This window comes from Schistocerca serialis, chromosome 10 (assembly GCF_023864345.2).
Source record: "Schistocerca serialis cubense isolate TAMUIC-IGC-003099 chromosome 10, iqSchSeri2.2, whole genome shotgun sequence".
Taxonomy (NCBI): Eukaryota; Metazoa; Arthropoda; class Insecta; order Orthoptera; family Acrididae; genus Schistocerca; species Schistocerca serialis.
The window spans coordinates 105,168,774-105,188,236 of record NC_064647.1 but is presented as its reverse complement, the minus strand read 5'-3'; the positions used below and the strand labels follow the sequence as shown (position 1 = coordinate 105,188,236).

Below are 19,463 nucleotides of genomic sequence, written 5' to 3'. Positions count from 1 at the left end.
TGCCAATGTAAAACTGCTTTACTAGGTTTGACAACGAGTAAACGTGTTTTTTTTTTTTTTAACGTAACGAACAACAGGAGCAATCGTCGCTGGCTACAGCGTGCCACAGGTTGTTAAAAGCGAACATACGCCGAGCGAATCTTTCCGCGCTAGCCAGGGCGAATAGGCGGCGATTCGCTGCTCGCAGGCGGAAGATTTCGCTTTCGCTGCTTCGATCGTGCAACGGCCAAGTGGGGGGCGCTGATGCCAGTTCGCTGCCGACTGCGGGGTAGCCCGCATCTCAAAGCGCTTTGTTACAGATGTCGCGTCGGGGTAGCACACTGTGCAGTCTGTCCACGATGTCTACAGAGAAGCTGATCGAACTGGTGTACAGACATCCTGAACTATACGACAAGAATCACATAGATTTTAGGAAACTGCAGAAGAAGCAACAACTTTGGAAGACAGTCGCCCGTCAGCTGGGAAGTCGGAATGGTGAGTACAAGATATATGACTTCAAAATAGATAATCTCTGTACAGTACCCATATATCCTCTTGCGGATCAAGGAAGCGTCCGATTACACCCGTCTGCTTTCACCCTTGACATAAGGGTGTTGCGGTGCGTGGCATTACATGATGTTTCTCGAGAAATTAAACCTTTCCAGCCCTAGATTTTTGTTTTCCTCCTGAAAATTCGTTGGCGGTTCATTATGTGTTCAGTTGGCATGTACCAAGTGGACTGTTTGCGTATCGTTATCGAATGAGAGATAGTTTACTGTTCCTTTTACATCTATACCACAGTCCAATGCATGGAGCTGGGGTTGTCGAACATAGGCCTGTTGATGGGTGGCAGTCATTGGGAAACATTTTCGTAGTATTTCCTGTTGAGTAACTGGCGGGGTGGGAATCTGGATTGTACAGTTACGTAGTGTGACGTTTACCAAATGTGCTACACTTCAAATAAACATTCTGGTGGTCTTGGGTATTAATAAACCGCTTCAGCTGTATTTAGTCCTTTACTGTTGGATCACTACAGATTTCGTGGCACTAGAAGCCACATCTTCAGGTGAACATATAACTAAAACATTAGAGCGGAAAAGCTTGAAACCTGTTTTCACCCAACATTCGTTGCCCGTCAGAACAGAACACCATGAGCGTAGACAAAGGTGGAGGGGGAGGGGAGGGAGCAACTGCCCGCCCCTCTACCACCCCACCCTAGCCAAGTAAACTTCACTGAACGAGAATAGAAAGGACACTAGATTTTTACATAAATCACGCAGCGATGCCCAGGCAGAGTTTTAGATCAAAAGTGATTGGAACTAGACAATATCACGAGTTATCTATCTATCCGCTTTATTTCGCGATTTATTTTGAAAATATCCTGATTTTAGTTTAAAAATAATGGAGCTCTTGACAGTAAAGTACGTCTACGTGATTACTCCGCTATTCACAATAAAGTGCGTGGCAGAGGGTTCAATGAATCACCTTCAAGCTGTCTCTTTACTGTTCCACTCTCGAACGGCGCACAGGAAAAACTAGCACTTAAAATTCTTCTGTGCGAGCTCTGACTTCTCTGATGATCATTTCTCCCTATGTAGGTGGGTGCCAACAGATTGTTTTCGCAATCGGAGGAGAAAACTGGTGATTAAAATTTCATGAGAAGATTCTGTCACAACGAAAAACGCCTTTGTTTTAATGATTGCCAATCCAATTCACGTTTCTTGTCTGTCGCACTATCTCCCCTACTTCGCGATAATGCAAAACGGAGCCGCCCTCCTTTGAACTTTTTCGATGTCAACCGTCAGTCCCGCCTGATGCGGATCCCACACAGCACAGCAATACTCCAGAATAGGGCGGACAAGCTTGATGTAAGCAGTCTCAGTAGTAGGCCTGTTGCATCTTCTAAGTGTTCTGCCAATGAATCGCAGTGTTTTGTTTGCTCTACCCACAACATTATCTACGTGATCGTTTCGATTTAGGTTATTTGTAATTGCAGTCCCTAAGTATTTAGTTGAATTTACAGCCTTCAGATTTGTGTGACCTATCGCGTTATCCAAACTAGCGGATTTATTTTAGTACTCGTGTGAATAACTTCACATTTTTCTCTATTCAGGGTCAGGTGCTACTTTTCGCACTATAGATATCTTACCCAAATCATTTTGCAACTCGTTTTGGTCATCTTTAAAAGACGGTAAATGACAGCATCATCTGCAAATAATCTAAGAGGGCTACTCAGATTTGTCTCCTATGTCGTTAATATAGACAAGGAACAATAGAGGGCCTAATCCTCGGGGAACGCCGGATATTACTTCTATTTTACTCGATGACTTTCCGTCTATTACTACGAACTGCGACCTTTGACAGGAAATCACGAATCCAGCCGCACAACTCAGGCGTTATTCCATAGGAGCGCAGTTTGGTTAGCAGACGCTTGTGAGGAACAGTGTCGAAAGACTACTGGAAATTTAAAAATATGGAATCAACTTGATATCCCCTGTCGATAGCACTCATTACTTCATGAGTATAAACGGCTAGTTGCGTTTCACAAGAACGATGTTTTCTGAATCCGTGCTGTGTGTCAATAAATCGTTTTCTTCGAGGTAATTCATAACGTTCGAACACAGTTTATGTTTGGAAACCCTATTGCAAATAGACGTTAGTGATATGGCCTGTAATTCAGCGGATTACTCCCATTTCCCTATTTGGGTATTCCTGGAGCAATTTTGCAGTCTTTAGGTACGGAACTTTCTGTGAGTAAGCGGTTGTATATAACTGCTAAATACGGAGCTATTGTATCAGCATACTCAGAAAGGAACCTGACTGGTATACAGTCTAGTCCGGAGGCCATAGCTTTACGAAGTGATTTAAGCTGCTTTGCTACACTGAGGATACCTACTTCTCATCTTGGCAGTTCTTGATTGGAATTCAGGAATATGTACTTCGTCTTCTTTTGTGGAGTTCAGGAAAACCGTGTTTAATAACTCTGCTTAAGTGGCACTGCCATCAGTGACTTCACCGTAGTTATAGCGCAGTTAGTGTATTGATATTGTCTTGCCACTGGTGTGCTGTATGTATGACCAGAATCTCTTTGGGTTTTCTGCCAGATTCCGAGACAGTGTGTTGTTGTCCCCAGTTACAATTGTGCAGAAATTATTTTTTAAACGTAAGTATACAAATGTTGTAGTATGATTTTTGAATTACCTTATAAATGAAAAAAATTATTTTCACACTTTGGAGGATAATCTTAGATAGCTACTACATTTAGGGTCAGAGCAAGGAACGTAAGCATAAAAGGGATTTTTCACATATCTCATCCTTAAGGATCTTCAAATTATTGTTCTAAGGAACGAACCATGTGAGTGTGTAAATAAGTTTTAATCCGCAGGGCTTATCAGGCACTTTACACGGTTAGTGGTTAGCACTGCTTATCTTGATAAGAGGGTTTTGGGTTCACATTTTTGGGGTGGAAATGATTGTTGTTGGCCTTGTAGGGTCTAATAATTTGTAAGAGAAGAAGACACGGCGAAATTCACACGCAAATGCCGAAATGGCATCCAAGAGCCTTACAAGAGGCTGGTTCCGGATGTGTTATAGATATAAAATTGGGTGGGAATGTTTATTGATATTTCCTCTACAAACTGGAATTTTTTCGACCGGAAATGTCGAAGAGCAAAGGCGGGAGTGCCGTCGGAACGAAAAAAAATTTCGGTGTAGACCTTCACGCGCGGTATGTCACAGGTCAGCCAGCTCGTCTGAAATCAAAATTGAGTTGACGTTAGCAAAGTATATAAGATTCTTTAGGAGTTGTACCTCGCTTAAGTTATTTAGGCCAATGGAAACAAAAAGGCGGCCATTTTAAAAAAAATAGGGTTTTTGTCAACGATTATTCGACTTCGTCGGCCAAGTAAAAATATTTATATTTGATGGATCGGAATAAAAGTGGTACAACTCCTAGACAATTTAGTTAGCTTCGTCGGAAACAAAGAACCATGCCAATCCGTTCAGTAGATTTGAAGTTACCATACCGCGCGATAAAAAAACGTCATTTCGAGAAAAAAAGCATTTAGTTTTGACTACATATAAATGCAATATTATGCAACTTACGTTCAATCTACTATTCCGGATCCATGAACTAGTCCTTCCTCTTCCTCATAGAGGGCGTTCTGCTCGATCTGGGCCATTCTGCGCTGCTCCAGAGCCGCTCGTACGGCCGGTGACTGGCGGTTTTCGGCCGCTTGAATCCGGTGGCCGTCCGAATGCTTGGCGAACTGCGTCGAATTGAGTCCCGGGGTGACTTCCATCGTTGTCATGGTCTTCAGAATTGCAGAATACCATTCGCTGAAACTGCTGACTGCCAGGAAAGTCGCAATCTCCCCAGTATCCGCGCCAGAATGCAAATACTTGGGGGATAACTTCCAAACACACGCGTTAAAACTTTCATTTGAATTTTGTGTTTCCTCCCAAGCACCGGTACAATAACTCGGTCTCCGAAAGAAAGAAACTGGCGCGTGAAAAAGGCCGATTTCAGGCAGGTGCATTTTTTTGTTCAACCAGTCCGGAACTTGTGCTGCTGCTACGGTTGCAGATGCGACTCTTGCCTCGTGCATGGATGTGTGTGATGTCCTTAGGTTAGTAAGGTTTAAGTTGTTCTAAGTCTAGGTGATTCATGACCTCAGATATCAAGTCCCATAGTGCTTATAGCCATTTGAACCTTTTTTTTTTTTTTGTTCAATTGCGCATAACAAACATTTCCGTTCCGTATTCGGAAAAACAGTTTCAGGGATGGGTTCTAACACTTCTGGACCCAAAAATGCAATTTAAAAATATCGATTTTTTGTACCAAAAGATAGTAAACCTCCCCTTAAGCTACATATACAGGGTGAAAAGTATTTAAATCGACAAACTCTGGGAGGTTGTAGGGGACATCAAAACAAATATTTTCCCCTAATGTCACTTTTTCGTATGAGGAGTATTTCACCCGGTAGAGGAAGATTTCTCTGGCGGCAAATTAATTAAACCAACAAACAATTTTCCATTTTTTTATGACCAAGAGACAACAACTAGGTAGGCAGATAGGTCCCAATTAAACAGTCTCCAACAACACCGACCCACACATTAACGAAGAACCGCACTTGATGAGCGCTAGTAACTGTGGGATGTGGGTTATCCTCACTCCAAACATGCGAATTGTGCATTTTGAAGACTCCAAGAGGCCCGAACGTTGCTTTATCGGTAAACTACACAGAGGATGGAAATGTAGGATGCATTTCACACTGTTCCAGGTACCACTGCGAAAACTGTGCTCTGGGTGGATAATCAACTGGTTCCAGGTTGTGGACAAGCTGTAAGTGAAATTGCTCTCGAAGGACTGTTTTTACGTTCGTCTGATTCGTCCCCATGTGACGTGCAATTGCACGAGTGCTGATTGAAGGATCCCGCTCCACATGCTACAAGACAGCTTCCTCAAATTGCAGCGTTCTTACCGTGTGACGGCATCCCTGTCCAAGTATCTGCTAAATGACCTGGTCTGACGCAGACGATACATCGCATCAAAGGTCGTATGATGCGGGATACGGCGATTAGGATATTGTTGTTGATAAACCCGCTGTGCAGCTCGTCCGTTGTGGTCCGCTATGTAGTACGCACCAACCATATCAGTGTACTCACTCCAGCTGTATCGCTCCATTAGTAAACAGAGACAATGCACTACTACACTGGTGGACAGCAGTTTCCTACAACTAAAGAGCGTAATACGCCCCTAGTCCCTCGACTAGTATAACTGCCATCTGCTTTCTGTACAAATTGTAAATAGCCCTTCGCTCCCTGTATTTTACCCCTGCCACCTTCAGAATTTGAAAGAGAGTATTCCAGTCAACATTCAAAAAATGTTTCAAATGGCTCTGAGCACTATGGGACTTAACATCTATGGTCATCAGTCCCTAGAACGTAGAACTACTTAAACCTAACTAACCTAAGGACAGCACACAACACCCAGTCATCACGAGGCAGAGAAAATCACTGACCCCGCCGGGAATCGAACCCGGGAACCCGGGCGTGGGAAGCGAGAACGCTACCGCACGACCACGAGCTGCGGACCCAGTCAACATTTTCAAAAGCTTTCTCTAAGTCTACAAATGCTAGAAACGTAGGTTTGCCTTTCCTTAATCTTTCTTCTAAGGTAAGTCGTAAGGTGAGTATTGCCTCACGTATTCCAATATTTCTACGGAATCCAAACTTATCTTCCCAGAGGTCCGCTTCTACCAGTTTTTCCATTCGTCTGTACAGAATTCGCGTTAGTATTTTGCAGCTGTGACTTATTAAACTGATAGTTCGGTAATTTTCACATCTGTCAACACCTGCTTTCTTTGGGATTGGAATTATTATATTCTTCTTGAAGTCTGAGGGTATGTCGCTGTTTGCTGCTATGTGCGAGCAATATAGCTTCCACTCACGGCGCATCATGGCAGTTCTTGAAACACAAACCGCTCACTCTGATTTGCTGTAGAGGCTGGACCTAGACTGTTGGGAAGTGTTCACTAAACCGTTCTCTGCTTGTATGTTTGAGGAGTAAGTCATTGTCACATGAAGGCCAGTCCTCCATGTACGAAGGACATGAATTCCCTTACCGTTAATGGGACACATCGTCAGCTTCACGCCACTTCGCGTAGTCCAGCACAGAAAGATGAAAGCCAGGCTGTGAGAGGTTCGCCAAGCTTACAGAAAGACGCCGTATAGTAACAGCACTAAGGAAGCACCAGTGTAACAGGTGACTTTTGTGATAATAGTAACAGCTGCGTCCGCAGCTCGTGGTCGTGCGGTAGCGTTCTCGCTTCCCGCGCCCGGGTTCCCGGGTTCGATTCCCGGCGGGGTCGGGGATTTTCTCTGCCTCCAGATGACTGGGTGTTGTGTGCTGTGGTTAGGTTAGTTAGGTTTAAGTAGTTCTAAGTTCTAGGGGACTGATGACCATAGATGTTAAGTCCCATAGTGCTCAGAGCCATTTGAACCAAGTAAGAGACGTTTCCTTCAGCGGTAGTATGCTAAATTTTCACTGCTGGGGACTGAAACAAGACGGTATGTGTTGTACAAGCATTTTAAAACATACATTTATGTGCTAGAGAAAAACCTACTAAATGCATTTGTACACGCCTCCATGTATTATGTTAGAGTATAATGACTTTTCTGGAAACTAGAAATCTACTCTGTAGGAATCAGCATGGGTTTCGAAAAAGACGATCGTGTGAAACCCAGACTCAAGAGGGCCATAGACACGGGTTCCAAGGTAGACGCCATGTTTCTTGACTTCCGCAATGCGAGCGATACAGTTCCCCACAGTCGTTTAATGAACTATCAGACTATGAACTATCAGACCAATTGTGTGGTTGGATTGAAGAGTTTCTAGATAACAGAACGCAGCATGCCATTCTCAATGGAGAGAAGTCTTCCGAAGTAAGAGTGATTTCAGGTGTGCCGCAGGGGAGTGTCGTAGGACCGTTGCTATTCACAATATACATAAATGACCTTGTGGATGACATCGGAAGTTCACTGAGGCTTTTTGCGGATGATACTGTGGTATATCGAGAGGTTTTAACAGTGGAAAATTGTACTGAAATGCAGGAGGATCTGCAGCGAATTGACGCATGGTGCAGGGAATGGCAATTGAATCTCAATGGAGACGAGTGTAATGTGCTGCGAATACACAGAAAGAAAGATCTTTAATCATTTAGCAACAATATAGCAGGTCAGCAACTGGAAGCAGTTAATTCCATAAATTATCTGGGAGTACGCATTAGGAGTAATTTAAAATGGAATGATCATATAAAGTTGATCGTCGGTAAAGTAGATGCCAGACTGAGATTCATTGGAAGAATCCTAAGGAAATGCAATCCGAAAACAAAGGAAGTAGGTTTCAGTACGCTTGTTCGCCCACTGCTTGAATGCTGCTCACCAGTATGGGATCCGTACCAGATAAGGTTGATAGAAGAGATAGAGAAGATCCAACGGAGAGCAGCGCGCTTCGTTACAGGATCATTTAGTAATCGTGAAAGCGTTACGGAGATGATAGATAAACTCCAGTGGAAGACTCTGCAGGAGAGACGCTCAGTAGCTCGGTACGGGCTTTTGTTAGTTTCGAGAACATGTCTTCACCGAGGAGTCAAGCAGTATATTGCTCACTCCTACGTATATCTCGCGAAGAGGCCATGAGGAAAAAACCAGAGAGATTAGAGCCCACACAGGCATACCGACAATCCTTCTTTCCACGAACAATACGAGACTGGAATAGAAGGGAGAACCTATAGAGGTACTCAAGGTACCCTCCGCCACACAACGTCAGGTGGCTTGCGGAATATGGATGTAAATGTAGATTTTTTTCTTAACATATTTTCGGGCTTGTGTCATAGTGCAAAATTCATCCTCACCAGCATTGTGCAGTTCTTCATTTGTTGCACGACGATGTACAAATGGGTGCGCCCTTATGACTTCCCAAGAAGAATTTACAGGTGTGGCGAGCTTAAGAGTTCTTGGTGGCCATTTGAGGAATAAACTTACGAACCACGACTCATCCACCGTCTGGGAAAGAGTTCACTTAGAAACTTGCTTATAGCAAGAGTATTGTTGGAAGCGCTCCGTCCTGCTACAACCATATGCGTTAAGGGAAGCCCCTTTCGTCAAGTTTATGTATTAACCATGTTTGTGACAAAAGCAGCGGTTGTGACGTCACCCTGCCCATTTTATTACGTGAGACAAGTTCCTTTCTAACTCGGATGTGTGATGATTCTCTGTTGCCCAAACGACAGTATTTCAAGTACGCATGTTGCGATAAACGGCACATTCATCTGAAAACATACCTTTGGCACGGTTCACTGCATTCAGTAATGGACTAAACAAATCTCAATGTTACTAATAATCCGTCTTGATTGCAAAAATGTTTATTCACATGACCGGTTTCGCTTCCTCTAGAACCATCTTCAGATCTGAAAGCCGGCCGAAGTGGCCGTGCGGTTAAAGGTGCTGCAGTCTGGAACTGCAAGACCGCTACGGTCGCAGGTTCGAATCCTGCCTCGGGCATGGAGGTTTGTGATGTCCTTAGGTTAGTTAGGTTTAACTAGTTCTAAGTTCTAGGGGACTAATGACCTCAGCAGTTGAGTCCCATAGTGCTCAGAGCCATTTGAACCAGATATGAAACGACAATAAAACTAATTTACTATTTCACAGATGCAAACCTTTTTCATTCTATCTGATCGACATCAAATATACCAGAACGTACCTGCAATTTCGATTACAAGAGTAAACCGTCCACACACAGCAACCTTCACATGCTGCGTCACATTGAATTGGTTGCCAGAACGCACGTCATTTATATTAATTAGGGTTGTAGTCTCTCCCCGATGTTATTCAATCTGTATATTGAGCAAGCAGTAAAGGAAACAAAAGAAAAGTTCGGAGTAGGTATTAAAATCCATGAAGAAGAAATAAAAACTTTTGAGGTTCGCTGATGACATTGCAATTCTGTCAGAGACAGCAAAGGACTTGGAAGAGCAGTTGAACGGAATGGACAGTGTCTTGAAAGGAGGGTATAAGATGAACATCAACAAAAGCAAAACGAGGATAATGGAATGTAGTCGAATTAAGTCGGGTGATGCTGAGGGAATTAGATTAGGAAATGAGACACTTAAAGTAGTAAAGGAGGTTTACTATTTGGGTAGCAAAATAACTCACATAACCGAAATTGCATGTACGTTCTGGTACATTTGATGTTGATCGGATAGGATGAAAAAGCTTTGCATTTGTGAAATAGTAAATTAGTATCATTGTCGTTTCAGATCTGAAAGTGGTTCTAGAGGAAGAGAAACCGGTCATGTGAATAAACATTTTTGCAATCAAGACGGGTTATAAGTGACATTATATAACTAGTGATTGCGGTATCCCATCAGACATCGTCTGTTTTTGTAAACAAATCTTGGTATGCTAAAACGCGCTCATTTCGGTCTTTACTCGATAACTCACTCACAAACGTCAAAGAGGTCCGACCGTAAGGCCTTTTTTTTCATGTGATCACTCTTTTTTTTCATTGGTGTCCTCGGTATACCGAGTTTCGAAGCTCGTCCACGTGTCGACTTCGTAGGAGATCGTTCAATAGAAGCAGAGATTCCGGCACATGTTTCTCCTCCTGTCTTCTTGTATCCACTCTACGGTCTTCTTTAACACTGCCAAAAGCAGAGGCACGCCTTTACCAATCCAGAATGCTGCTTTTCGCTGTAGAGCACTTCGATACCTTATCTGTAATTCTCCCACACTCATTGTCTGCTCCGTTTGTCGTCGTTCGTGCATCCAGACACAGGTCACTAAGTGTTCCTCAATAGCGTATGTATAAACGCTCACTATTGCCACGATTACAAATTAAAACTTAGTTGCGAAAATATGCAAACGTTAGTTCCAGCAACGGATAAGAAGTACCATAGCTAACAAGCTACATAACATTAGATGTCAAACAGGGATAGCGGACTTCTGCCCACCCTGTATATACACTACTGGCCATTACAATTACTACACCAAGAAGAAATGCAGATGATAAACGGGTATTCATTGGACTAATATATTATACTAGAACTGACATGTAATTACATTTTCAAGCACTAGGTGCATAGATCCTGAGAAATCAGTACCCAGAACAACCACCTCTGGCCGTAATAACGGCCGTGATACGCCTCGGCATTGAGTCAAACAGAGCTTGGATGGCATGTACAGGTACAGCTGTCCATGCAGCTTCAACACGATACCACAGTTCATCAAGAGTAGTGACTGGCGTATTGTGACGAGCCAGTTGCTCGGCCACCATTGACCAGAAGTTTTCAGTTGGTGAGAGATCTGGAGAATGTGCTGGCCAGGGCAGCAGTCGAACATTTTCCGTATCCGGAAAGGCTCGTACAGGACCTGCAACATGCGGTCGTGCATTATCCTCCTGAAATGTAAGGTTTCGCAGGGGTCAAATGAAGGGTAGAGCCACGGGTCGTAACACATCTGAAATGTAACGTCCAATGTTCAGAGTGCCGTCAATGCGAACAAGAGGTGACCGAGACGTGTAACCAATGGCACCCCATACCATCACGCCGGGTGATACTCCAATGTGCATTCACCACGATGTCGTCAAACACGGATGCGACCTTCATGATGCTGTAAACCGAACCTGGATTCATCCGAAAAAATGACGTTTTGCCATTCGTGCACCCAGGTTCGTCGTCTAGTACACTTATCGAAGGCGCTCCTGTCTGTGGTGCAGCGTCAAGGGTAACCGCAGCCATGGTCTCCGAGCTGATAGTCCATGCTGCAGCAAACGTCGTGGAACTGTTCGTGCAAGACAACAACGTCTTGCAAACGTCCCCATCTGTTGACTCAGGGATCGAGACGTGGCTGCACAATCCGTTAACAGTCATGCATATAAGATGCCTGTCATCTCGACTGCTAGTGATACGAGGCCGTTGGGATCCAGCACGGCCTTCCCTATTACCCTCCTGAACCCACCGATTCCATATTCTGCTAACAGTCATTGGATCTCGACCAACGCGAGCAGCAATGTCGGGATACGATAAACCGCAAACGCGATAGGCTACAATCCGACCTTTATCAAAGGCAGAAACGTGATGGTACGCATTTCGGCTCCTTACATGAGGCATCACAACAACGTTTCAACAGGCAACGCCGGTGAACTGCTGTTTGTGTATGAGAAATCAGTTGGGAACTTTCCTCATGTCAGCACGTTGTAGGTGTCGCCACCGGCGCCAACCTTGTGTGAATGCTCTGAAAAGCTAATCATTTGCATATCACAGCATCTTCTTCCTGTCGTTTAAATTTTGCGTCTGTAGCACGTCATCTCCGTGGTGTAGCAATTTTAACGGCCAGTAGTGTATATACTGCATAACTAAAAAAGTAAAGCGCCCAAAAGGGAGGGGAAACAAAGGGAGACACCATAGTGATACGGTACGAGGTTTGTTCAAAAACTTCCGTAACCTCGTCCACAAAAATTTTCAACGCTTATCTTCTACTTATTGTGCCTGAACTCCGAAATACTCTCCTCTACAATTGATACACCGTTCCCACTGCCGTTTCCACTTCCGGAAGCAGTTTTGGTACTACTCTTGCTGGATAGCGCGAAAGCGCCGTCTGCGAATCTTGTCTTATCTCGTTTATCATTGCAAATCTTCATCCTTTCAACGGGGGTTTTCAACTTTGGAAATAAAAAAAGACCGCAGGAGGCAGGTCTGGAGAGTACAGAGGATGAGGCAGCGGCGTGATTTCGTTTTTAGTGGAATAGTCACGCGTCAACAGGGATGAATGTGCGGGTGCGTTATCGTAATGCAGGATCCATGATTGTCTCGACACATTTGAGGCCGTTTCCTTCTCAAATTTCTCGTTGACTTTCTGAAGTAATAGAACCTAGTATGTTGTCCTCGATTATGAGTGTTCATCGGAGGTGAGGGTATCACCTGGAGTGCCCCTGGGAAGTGTGGTAGGTCCGCTGTTGTTTTCTATCTATATAAATGATCTTTTGGGTAGGGTGGATAGCAATGTGCGGCTTTTTGCTGATGATGCTGTGGTGTACGGGAAGCTGTTGTCGTTGAGTGACTGTAGGAGGATGCAAGATGACTTGGACAGGATTTGTGATTGGTGTAAAGAATTGCAGCTAACTCTAAATATAGATGAATGTAAATTAATGCAGATGAATAGGAAAAAGAATCCCGTAATGTTACAATACTCCATTAGTAGTGTGGCGCTTGACACAGTCACGTCGAGTAAATATTTGGGCGTAACATTGCAGAGCGGTATGAAGTGGGACAAGCACGTAATGGCAGTTGTGGGGAAGGCGGATAGTCGTCTTCGGTTCATTGGTAGAATTTTGGGAAGATGTGGTTCATCTGTAAAGGACACCGCTTATGAAACACTAATACGACCTATTCTTGAGTACTGCTCGAGCGTTTAGGATTCCTCTCAGGTCGAATTGAGGGAGGACATAGAAGCAATTCAGAGGCGGGCTGCTACATTTGTTACTGGTAGGTTTGATCATCACGCGAGTGTTACGGAAAAGCTTCAGGAACTCGGGTGGGAGTCTCTAGAGGAAAGGAGACGTTCTTTTCGTGAATCGCTACTGAGGAAATTTAGAGAACCAGCATTTGAGGCTGACTGCAGTACAATTTTACTGCCGCCAACTTACATTTTGCGGAAAGGCAACAAAGATAAGATAAGAGAGATTAGGGCTCGTACAGAGGCATATAGGCAGTCATTTTTCCCCTCGTTCTCTTTGGGAGTGGAAGAGGGAGGGAAGATGCTAGTTGTGGTACAAGGTACCTTCGGCCACGCACCGTATGGTGGATTGCGGAGTATGTAGGTAGATGTAGATGAGAGCGTCGTCGGTATACTTCGAAGGGCGTCGTGAATGAAGGTCATCTTTAACTTCCGTCCAACCATTTTTAAGCCGTGTGAACCGTTCGTAACACCGAGCACTGCTTAACCACTCTTCACCGTAGGCTTCCTGCATCATTTGGTGTGTGTTGTTGTAAAGGTTTTCTCGAGTTTCACTCAAAATGTAATGCAGACGCGTTGCTCCTCTAACTCTATGCCATCTCGAAAATCGCGAACTCGGCGACACAACGTTCTACTCAATACAGCACTGAACAATAACTAACAGACAACAATGAAACTTCCGACAGTTAACACACCAAACACAGGCGTGAGCTGGAATGACAACCGCATTTCGTTCCAACCCACGAACGTTCCGGAATTTTTTTGGGCAGACTTCACAAGTGATGTTATTTTAGAGTTTATACACTGAAGCGCCAAAGAAACAGACATGCGTATTCAAAAACAGAGATACGTAAATAGGCAGAATACGGCGCTGCGGTAGGAAACGCATATACAGGGTGTTACAAAAAGGTACGACCAGACTTTCAGGAAACATTCCTCACAAACAAAGAAAGAAAATGTTTAGTGGATATGTGTCCGGAAACGCTTACTTCCCAAGTTAGAGCTCATTTTATTACTTCTCTTCAAATCACGTTAATCATGGAATGGAAACACACAGCAACAGAACGTACCAGCGTGACTTCAAACACTTTGTTACAGGAAATGTTCAAAATGTCCTCCGTTAGCGAGGATACATGCACTCACCCTCCGTCGCATGGAATCCCTGATGCGCTGATGCAGCCCTGGAGAATGGCGTATTGTATCACAGCCGTCCACAATACGAGCACGAAGAGCCTCTACATTTGGTACCGGGGTTGCGTAGACAAGAGCTTTCAAATGCCCCCCTAAATGAAAGTCAAGAGGGTTGAGGTCAGGAGAACGTGGAGGCCATGGACTTGTCCGCCTCTACCAATCCATCGGTCACCGAATCTGTTGTTGAGAAGCGTACGAACACTTCGACTGAAATGTGCTGGAGTTCCATCGTACATGAACCACATGTTGTGTCGTACTTGTAAAGGCGCATTGAGCGTAGGTGGAAGAACATGGGGCCCAATTAAGACATCACCCACACTGCCTGCCCAAACGTTCACAGAAAATCTGTGTTGATGACGTGATTGCACAATTGCGTGCGGATTCTCGTCAGCCCACACATGTTGATTGTGAAAATTTACAATTTAATCACGTCGGAATGAAGCCTCATCCGTAAAGAGAACATTTCCAGTGAAATGAGGATTGACACATTGTTGGATGAACCATTCGCAGAAGTGTACCCGTGGAGGCCAATCAGCTGCTGATAGTGCCTGCACACGCTGTACATGGCACGGAAACAACTGTTTCTCCCGTAGCACTCTCCATACAGTGACGTGGTCAACGTTACCTTGTACAGCAGCAACTTCTCTGACGCTGACATTAGGGTTATCGTCAACTGCACGAAGAATTGCCTCGTCCATTGCAGGTGTCCTCGTCGTTCTAGGTCTTCCCCAGTCGCGAGTCATTGGCTGGAATGTTCCGTGCTCCTTAAGACGCCGACAAATTGCTTCGAACGTCTTCCTGTAAGGACGCCTTCGTTCTGGAAATCTGTCTCGATACAAACGTACCGCGCCACGGCTATTGCCCCGTGCTAATCCGTACATCAAATGGGCATCTGCCAACTCCGCATGTGTAAACATTGCACCGACTGCAAAACCACGTTCGTGATGAACACTAACCTGTTGATGCCACGTACTGATGTGCTTGATACTAGTACTGTAGAGCAATGAGTCGCATGTCAACACAAGCACCGAAGTCAACATTACCTTCCTTCAATTAGGCCAACTGGCGGTGAATCGAGGAAGTACAGTACATACTGACGAAACTAAAATGAGCTCTAACACGGAAATTGAGCGTTTCCGGACACATGTCCACATAACATCTTTTTTTTTATCTGTGTGCGAGGAATGTTTCCTGAAAGTTTGGCCGTACCTTTTTGTAACATCCTGTATAAAACAATTGGCGCAGCTGTTAGATAGGCTACAATGACAGGTTATCAAGATTTGAGTTTCAACGTGGTGTTACAGCAGGCGCACGAGAGATGGGACACAGCGTCTCCGACGTAGCGATGAAGTGGGGATTTTTCCCGTACGACCATTTCACAAGTGTATCGTGAATATCAGGAATATGACACCGCTGCGCCCGAAAAAAAAAAAAAAAAAAAAAAAAAGAGAGAATCCTGCAAGAACAGGACCAAAGACGATTAAAGAGACTCGTTCAACATGACAAAAGTGCAACCTTCTACATCTATATCTACATCCATACTCCGCAAGCCACCTGACGGTGTGTGGCGGAGGGTACCTTGAGTACCTCTATCGGTTCTCCCTTCTATTCCAGTCTCGTATCGTTCGTGGAAAGAAGGATTGTCGGTATGCCTCTGTGTGGGCTCTAATCTCTCTGATTTTATCCTCATGGTCTCTTCGCAAGATACACGTAGGAGGGAGCAATTTACTGCTTGACTCTTCGGTGAAGGTATGTTCTCGAAACTTTGACAAAAGCCCGTACCGAGCTACTGAGCGTCTCTACTGCAGAATCTTCGACTGGAATTTATCTATCATCTCCGTAACGCTTTTGCGATTACTAAATGATCCTGTAACGAAGCGCGCTGCTCTCCGTTGGATCTTCTCTATATCTTCTATTAACCCTATCTGGTACGGATCCCACACTGCTGAGCAGTATTCAAGCAGTGGGCGATCAAGCGTACTGAAACCTACTTCCTTTGTTTTCGGATTGCATTTCCTTAGGATTCTTCCAATGAATCTCAGTCTGGCATCTGCTTTACCGACGATCAACATTATATGATCATTCCATTTTAAATCACTCCTAATGCGTACTCCCAGATAATTTATGGTATTAACTGCTTCCAGTTGCTGACCTGCTATTTTGTAGCTAAATGATAAAGGATCTATCTTTCTGTGTATTCGCAGCACGTTACACTTGTCTACATTGAGATTCAATTGCCATTCCCTGCACCATGCGTCAATTCGCTGCAGATCCTCCTGCATTTCAGTACAATTTTCCATTGTTACAACCTCTCGATACACCACAGCATCATCCGCAAAAAGCCTCAGTGAACTTCCGATGTCATCCACAAGGTCATTTATGTATATTGTGAATAGCAACGGTCCTATGACACTCCCCTGCGGCAAACTGAAATCAATCTTACTTCGGAAGACTTCTCTCCATTGAGAATGACATGCTGCGTCCTGTTATCTAGGAACTCCTCAATCCAATCACACAATTGGTCTGATAGTCCATATGCTCTTACTTTGTTCATTAAACGACTGTGGGGAACTGTATCGAATGCCCTGCGGAAGTCAAGAAACACGGCATCTACCTGTGAACCCGTGTCTATGGCCCTCCTAGTCTCGTGGACGAATAGCGCGAGCTGGGTTTCACATGACCGTCTTTTTCGAAACCCGTGCTGATTCCTACAGAGTAGATTTCTAGTCTCCAGAAAAGTCATTATACTCGAACACAATACGTGTTCCAAATTTCTACAACTGATCGACGTTAGAGATATAGGTCTATAGTTCTGCACATCTGCTCGACGTCCCTTCTTGAAAACGGGGATGACCTGTGCCCTTTTCCAATCCTTTGGAACGCTACGCTCTTCTAGAGACCTACGGTACACCGCTGCAAGAAGGGGGGAAAATTCCTTCGCGTACTCTGTGTAAAATTGAACTGGTATCCCATCAGGTCCAGAGGCCTTTCCTCTTTTGAGCGATTTTAATTGTTTCTCTATCCCTCTGTCGTCTATTTCGATATCTACCATTTTATCATCTGTGCGACAATCTAGAGAAGGAACTACAGTGCAATCTTCCTCTGCGAAACAACTTTGGAAAAAGACATTTAGTATTTCGGCCTTTAGTGTGTCATCCTCTGTTTCAGTACCATTTTGATCACAGAGTGTCTGGACAGTTTGTTTTTTATCCACCTACCGCTTTGACATAAGACCAAAATTTCTTAGGATTTTCTGCCAAGTCAGTACATAGAACTTTACTTTCGAATTCATTGAACGCTTCTCGCATAGCCCTCCTCACACTACATTTCGCTTCGCGTAATTTTTGTTTGTCTGCAAGGCTTTGGCTATGTTTATGTTTGCTGTGAAGTTCCCTTTGCTTCCGCAGCAGTTTTCTAACTCGGTTGTTGTACCACGGTGGCTCTTTTCCATCTCTTACGATCTTGCTTGGCACATACTCATCTAACGCATATTGTACGATGGTTTTGAACTTTGTCCACTGATCCTCAACACTATCTGTACCTTTCCGCAAATTGCTGCAGATTTCAATGCTGGGTGACCAACATGGGTCATCGTGCGAACCATTCAACGAAACATCATCGATGTGGTATTTCGGAGTCGAAGACCCGCCCGTGTACCCTTGATGACTGCATCTACATCTACGTACATACTCCGCAATCCACCATACGGTGCGTGGCGGAGGGTAACGCGTACCACAACTAGCATCTTCTCTCCCTGTTCCACTCCCAAACAGAACGAGAGAAAAATGACAGCCTATATGCCTCTGTACGAGCCCTAATCTCTCTTATCTTTGTGGTGGTGGTGGTTGTTGGGATGTTTAAGGAAGACTAAACAGCTAAGGTCATCAGTCCCCCTTTCCAAAAACAAGCGAGACAAAGTCGCAGAGCAGATAAAACCCCAAGGGGAAGGAGACTGCCCCCCCCCCCCCCCCCCCACGTGCTAAAGAACACAAATTAGGCAACGAACACTACAGAAAAGAAGAGTACATACGAACACCAGACAGAAAGAAATAGAAGAAAAGAAGATGGCCGGAGACTGGTTGACTGACCACGACAACAAAAAAAGGAAAGAGTCAACCATCCGATGAGACACCAAAACAGCAACAAATATGGAGGTGGTCTTTCCGCGAAATGTAACTTGGCGGCAGTAAAATTGTACTGCAGTCAGCCTCAAATGCTGGTTCTCTAAATTTCCTCAGTAGCGATTCACGAAAAGAACGCCTCGTTTCCTCTAGAGACTCCCACCCGAGTTCCTGAAGCATTTCAGTAACACTCGCGTGATGATCAAACATACCAGTAACAAATCTAGCAGCCCGCCTCTGAATTGCTTCTATGTCCTCCCTCAATCCGACCTGATAGGGATCCCAAACGCTCGAGCAGTACTCAAGAATAGGTCGTATTAGTGTTTTATAAGCGGTCTCCTTTATAGATGAACCACATCTTCCCAAAATTCTACCAATGAACCGAAGACGACTATCCGCCTTCCCCACAACTGCCATTACGTGCTTGTCCCACTTCATACCGCTCTGCAATGTTACGCCCAAATATTTACTCGACGTGACTGTGTCAAGCGCTACACTACTAATGGAGTATTCAAACATTACAGGATTCTTTTTCCTATTCATCTGCATTAATTTACATTATCTATATTTAGAGTTAGCTGCCATTCTTTACACCAATCACAAATCCTGTCCACGTCATCTTGTATCCTCCTACAGTCACTCAACGACGACACCTTCCCGTACACCACAGCATCATCAGCAAACAGCCGCACATTGCTATCCACCCTATCCAAAAGATCATTTATGTAGATTGAAAACAACAGCGGACCTACCACACTTCCCTGGGGCACTCCAGATGATACCCTCACCTCCGATGAACACTCACCATCGAGGACAACGTATTGGGTTCTATTACTTAAGAAATCTTCGAGCCACTCACATACTTGGGAACCAATCGCATATGCTCGTACCTTAGTTAGGAGTCTGCAGTGGGGTACCGAGTCAAACTACACGACACAAAGCTTCATGCTTCGCCTGGGGCCGTTAGCACCTACAATGGACTGTTGATGACTAGAAACGTGTTGTTTGGTCGGACAAGTTTCGTTGCAAATTGTATAGAGCGGATGGACGAGTACGGGAATGGAGAAAACTTCATGAATCCATTGCCCTGCATTTCAGCTGGGGGCTGTTCCAGCTGGTGAAAGCTCTGTAACGGTGTGGGGCGTCTGCAGTTGG

General features: G+C 44.5%; 1 protein-coding gene across 1 annotated transcript in view; it reads left to right on the top strand.

The window, feature by feature from the left end:
* Positions 1–264: 264 nt before the first annotated feature.
* Positions 265–19,463, top strand: part of LOC126424916 (transcription factor Adf-1-like) — a 96,507-nt gene continuing 77,308 nt past the window's right edge. The window contains exon 1 of the mRNA XM_050087758.1: positions 265–474. Within this exon, the coding sequence (XP_049943715.1) occupies positions 300–474 (175 nt within the window). The 5' untranslated portion in view covers positions 265–299. The remainder of the gene's footprint in view (positions 475–19,463) is intronic.